Source organism: Muscardinus avellanarius (assembly GCF_963383645.1).
Source record: "Muscardinus avellanarius genome assembly, chromosome: 18".
NCBI classification, from domain to species: domain Eukaryota; kingdom Metazoa; phylum Chordata; class Mammalia; order Rodentia; family Gliridae; genus Muscardinus; species Muscardinus avellanarius.
Window position 1 is genome coordinate 45,796,027 of NC_137804.1, and position 4,826 is coordinate 45,800,852.

General features: G+C 59.1%; 1 protein-coding gene across 1 annotated transcript; it reads right to left on the bottom strand.

Annotated features, from left to right (window-relative positions):
- Positions 1-3,294: 3,294 nt before the first annotated feature.
- Positions 3,295-4,335, bottom strand: S1PR2 (sphingosine-1-phosphate receptor 2; the record flags this gene model as incomplete). The annotated part of the gene is made up of 1 exon (XM_080715106.1): positions 3,295-4,335. One exon carries the CDS (start codon positions 4,333-4,335, stop codon positions 3,295-3,297), a length of 1,041 nt encoding a protein of 346 aa, XP_080571232.1.
- Positions 4,336-4,826: the final 491 nt, after the last annotated feature.

Sequence of the window (4,826 nt, forward strand, 5' to 3'; positions counted from 1 at the left end):
TCTGGGTTCAATGCCTAGTGCAGCAAAAAGGAAACAAAAGGGACACCAGAGACACACTTGTAAGACAGCCGCGCAGGCCTATACTTAAATGGCTCATATTTTAATGGGGAGACGAGTAAATTGATATATAATTTGTATATATAATTATATATATAATTTATGGCTATCAGATAAGCCGGTGAAGAGCTGGGGTGAGAAGCTGGTGTCGCAGACAGCTCCCCCAGAAGAGGAGACATTTGTGGAGGGTTTGTTGACTCCGGGTGGACTCTGGCACTTCCTCAGCGCTGTGGCCACACAGAGGTCCTCTCTGAAGTGCTGGAGGAGGGGGCTTCCCATGGGGGGCTGTCCCTTGGCCTCTGTCCCCTGGACGCCTCTTCTCCACCGCTGTCCTAGAAAGCCGGTGTTTCCCGTTGGGCTTGCAGCTTGGGAGCCTGGACTCTCGTCAAAGTCCCAGACCTGAGCCGGGCCTGCTGGCGCACGCTTGTCATCCCAGCATTCGGGAGGCGGAGACAGGAGGATCCAGGTTCGTGGCCGGACTCAGCTACTACTTAGTGAGGCCCTTTGCAACTCAGTGAGACCCTGTTTCAAAACAAAGAATAGAAAATCGGGCTGGGGGTGTTGCTCAGAGGTAGGATGCCCTCGGATTCAGTTCCCAGTGCCCCCACCAAAGAAACCCAGACAGGCAGCCAGGTGTGACGGGACATGTCTGTAATATTCGTTCTTAGGAAGCTGAGTCAAGAGGATCACATTTTGAGGTCAGCTTTAACAACTTAGAAAGGCTCTCAACAACTGAGTGAGACCCTGTTTCCAAATAAAATTAAAAAAATAAAACCCTGAGACAGGAGGATTGCAGGTTTGAGGCCAGCTTCAACTACTTAGCGAGGCCCTCGGCAACTTAGCGAGACCCTGTTTCAAAATAAAAGGATAAAACAGAGCTGGGGATGTATCTCGGAAGTAGAATGGCCCTGAGTTCCATGCCCAATACCACAAAAATAAATATAGAGCTGGGCATGGTGGCGCATGCTTGTAATTCCAGTACTTGGGAGGCTGAAACAGGAGGGTCGCGTATTCTAAGCCAACCTTAGCAGTGTAGTGAGGCTCTCAGAAATCTAGTGAGACCATTTTCAAATAAGAAAAAATAAAAATTGGACTGGGGGTATACCTTGGAGATAGAATGCCTCTAGGTTTAAGCCCCAGTACCCCCACCCCCCAAAAAAAAATATAGACTTGGGGTATACCCTGAAGGTAGAATGCCCTGAGTTAATTCCTAGCCCTGTGGGGGGCGAATCCGGCCTGGAACTGCAGTTGTATCCTAAACCGCTCACGTAATTCCCCTGAACTCACATCATAAGCTTATTTTGTGTGTGTTCCTGAGGATGGAACCCAGAGGCATTCTCCCTCCAAGCCCCACCCCCAGCCCTATTTTTTTTTTTTTAATTCTTTATCTTGAAACAGGGTCTCACTGAGTTGCAGAGGGCCTCACCAAGTAGCTGAGGCTGGCCTCGAACCGCGGTCCTCTGGTCTCCCTCCCGAATGCTGGGATGACAAGCGTGCGCCATCACGCCCGGCTCCTGGACTGATTTTTTGTTCTTTATTTTTGAAACAGGGTCTCACTAAGTTGCAGAGAGACTAAGTAGCTGAGCCTGGCCAAGAACCCGGATCCTCCTGTCTCTGTCTCCCAGGCACTGGGATCACAAGCTTTGTTACCTCAGAGGCCGGCCGCTCTTCCAGCCTGGGGGCGAGGAATGGGGAAGACCCAGAGAGGATGACCGGCCGGAGTCGCAGCCACCTTCCCTGGCCCGCCCGGACCAGCCGAGTGCGTCCCCGATGTGGACTCAGTCACCTTAAGGCCTCAAAAGACACCACCACCACCAGGAAGAAAAATTGAACCGTTTATTGGCCCAGGTCCGGGTCTCTGGCATGGGGGGAGGTATCTGGGGGGCAGCCTGAGGGGAGGCGAGCCCGATGGCTCCTTGCCCCCCAGAAGTCCTTCCTTCCCAGCCTCCGCATTCACATACTGATTTAAGGCAGGAGCCGGCAGTCCCGAAGGGGTCTTGGCAGGGCCAGAGCGCCCTTGGGCAGCCGTGGACAGGAGACAGACTCGGACCCCTGCAGGGGGAGCCGCGCACGGCGGCCTCGCTGGCCCAGACACACATAAATAGAGTTCGTACCGCAACACAGGAAACAGCTCTTGTATCTCTCCACAGGATTCAGAAAGTCCTTCCGGGCCAGGAGCGGACAGCACCCCTCGGAAAAGTCCTCGGTCACCCCCCGTCCCGTGCCCCAGACCAGAGAACTGAAGGAGGCCCCAGGGCCCCGAGGAACCTGGGCTGGGGAGGGAGGGGGGCCAGGACCCGCTTAGGGAAAGTGGTTTTAAGAAAATGCGCAAACATCTCCCGTAGAATTTCCTCAAGTTCTACCCTGCCCTACCAGAAGCCCAAGGTCCTCTCCAGCACCCCTCCAAACTGGTGTTTCCAGGGCTGAGGGCTTTCTCTGCACCCCAAATAGTGCAACTGGCCAACGGAACTGAGAATGGGGGTGCGCCCTGGCCCCTCCCAGCCCCGACTCCACGCGGCTTCCTCCCCCGGCACAGGAGAGCTGAGGGGCGCAGTGTCCTCCGGCAGCTGGTCAGCCCGGGCAAGCTGTGGACGTAGGACCGGGAGGGCCAGGTGGAGGCCATTGGTGCCAAAGAGCTTGTCTAGAGAAGGCCATTGGGCTTGTCTAGAGAAGGCAGCAGCGGAGGGAAATTGTGAATCCGGCCGGGCGCCATGGCACGCCCCTGTAAACCATCCCAGTACTCGGGAGGCTGAGACGACAGGAGGATGGAAGTCTGGAGGATAGCCTCAGCAACTCAGCAAGACCCTGTTTCCAAAGAAGAAAGGCAAAATAGGGCCGGGGGGGGGGGTAGGGGGTGTAGCTCAGAGGTAGAGCGCCCCTGGGTTCATTCCCCAGTAACACACACACACACAAACACACATACAAATTTAGACACGCGCGCGCGCGCGCGCGCACACACACACACACACACACACAAATTCAGAGTTGCAGGGGTGGGGGATCGTTTGTACCGACTGCTAAGCTGCTCCTGTACTGAGCCCCCCCCTGCTATATTGCTGGTCCTTTCAAGGTGTCCGTCACTGCGGCGGCCCCGGCACCATCCCCGCGTGGCACTGCCCTTTGGTCACCTGGCAGGAACGCCTCGCCAGGTGTGCGGGGACAGGGTGCCGGGCGCCCCGGCCACGGGCTGAGCTCACCAGCGCGGCCCTGGCTGGCCGCCTGGCGCCCACCCTCGGTTCAGACCACCGTGTTGCCCTCCAGGTAAGTGGGCGACGTGGGCATGTGCGTGCCCCGCTCCAGAGAGCTGTTGCTGCGGAGGGGCAGCAGGCGGTGATCAGGGGCCCCGCGTCCCCGCCGGGCCCCCCCGGGCCCCCGCTGCCAGCACCGCAGGGGCCGCAGCACCTCCCGCCGCAGGTCCCGGCTGCGCCACGTGTAGATGACCGGGTTCAGCAAGGAGTTGAGCGTGGCGAAGGCAAAGAAGTAGTGGGCCTTGTAGAGGACCGGGCAGGCCCGCACCGGGCAGGAGTAGTCCACCAGGAGGATGCTGAAAGCCGGCAGCCAGCAGGCGATAAAGACGCCCAGGACGATGGTGACCGTCTTGAGCAGGGCCACGTCGTCGTGGCTGGCGCGGACCACGCAGTAGATGCGCACGTACAGCGCCACGATGGCCAGGAGGATGACCGAGAAGATGGTGACGACGCACAGCACGTAGGGCTTGGCGTAGAGCGGGAGCACGGTGGAGCAGGCCTCCAGCTGGCCCAGGCAGTTCCAGCCCAGGATGGGCAGGCCGCCCAGGACCAGCGAGATGAGCCACGAGGCCCCGATGAGCAGCCCCATGCGGCAGCTCTTGTCGCCGCCGTACACCTTGACCTTGGCGATGGCCACCTGCCTCTCAATGGCGATGGCCAGGAGGCTGAAGACCGAGGCAGAGAGCGTGATGAAGGCCGAGCCCTCGCGGGCGAACCACTGCACGGGCGTCAGCCCCAGCGTGACGGGCCCCGAGAGCAGGGTGTTGGCCACGAAGGCCACGCCGGCCAGGAGGTCGGAGGCCGCCAGGTTGCCCAGGAACAGGTACATGGCCGAGTGCAGCTTGCTGTTCCGCGCCACGGCCACCAGCACCAGCAGGTTCTCCACCACGATGGCGCAGCACAGGAGCACGATGAAGGCCGACGCCACCTGGCGCGCCGGCGTCTCCTGCGTGTCCAGCGTCTCCTTGGTGTAATTGTAGTGCTCCCGGACCTTGCTGGAGTTGAGGTACTCGGAGTACAGGCCGCCCATGCTGGGGCTCAGAGGCCCGCCGGGGCCATGGGGCTGTCGGGACTGCAGAGAGAAACACGCAGGGTGGGCAGGTTAGGGGCCCTGGGCCAGTGCCGTGAGCCTCTTGGAGTGGTCCTCCAGGTCAGACCGAGCCCCACGTGGAGCCGGCCTGTCCTCCCAGTCCTTGGGAGGCTGAGACAGGAGGACTGCAGGCTCGAGGACGGCCTCCACCAGTAGTGAGACTCTCAACAACCTAGGGAGAACTTTTTTTTTCTAAGTACGAGGGATGGAACCTGAGGGCGTTCTACCTCCAAGCAACATCCCCAGCCCCCCCCCTTTTTTTTTGTTGCGGGTCTGAGGATGGAACCCAGGGGCATTCGACCTCCGAGCTACACCCCCTGCCCTATTTTTTATTCTTTATTTTGAAACGGGGTCTCACTGAGTTGCAGAGGGCCTCACTAAGTAGCTGAGGCTGTCCACGAACCGCGATCCTCTGGTCTCAGCCTCCCGAA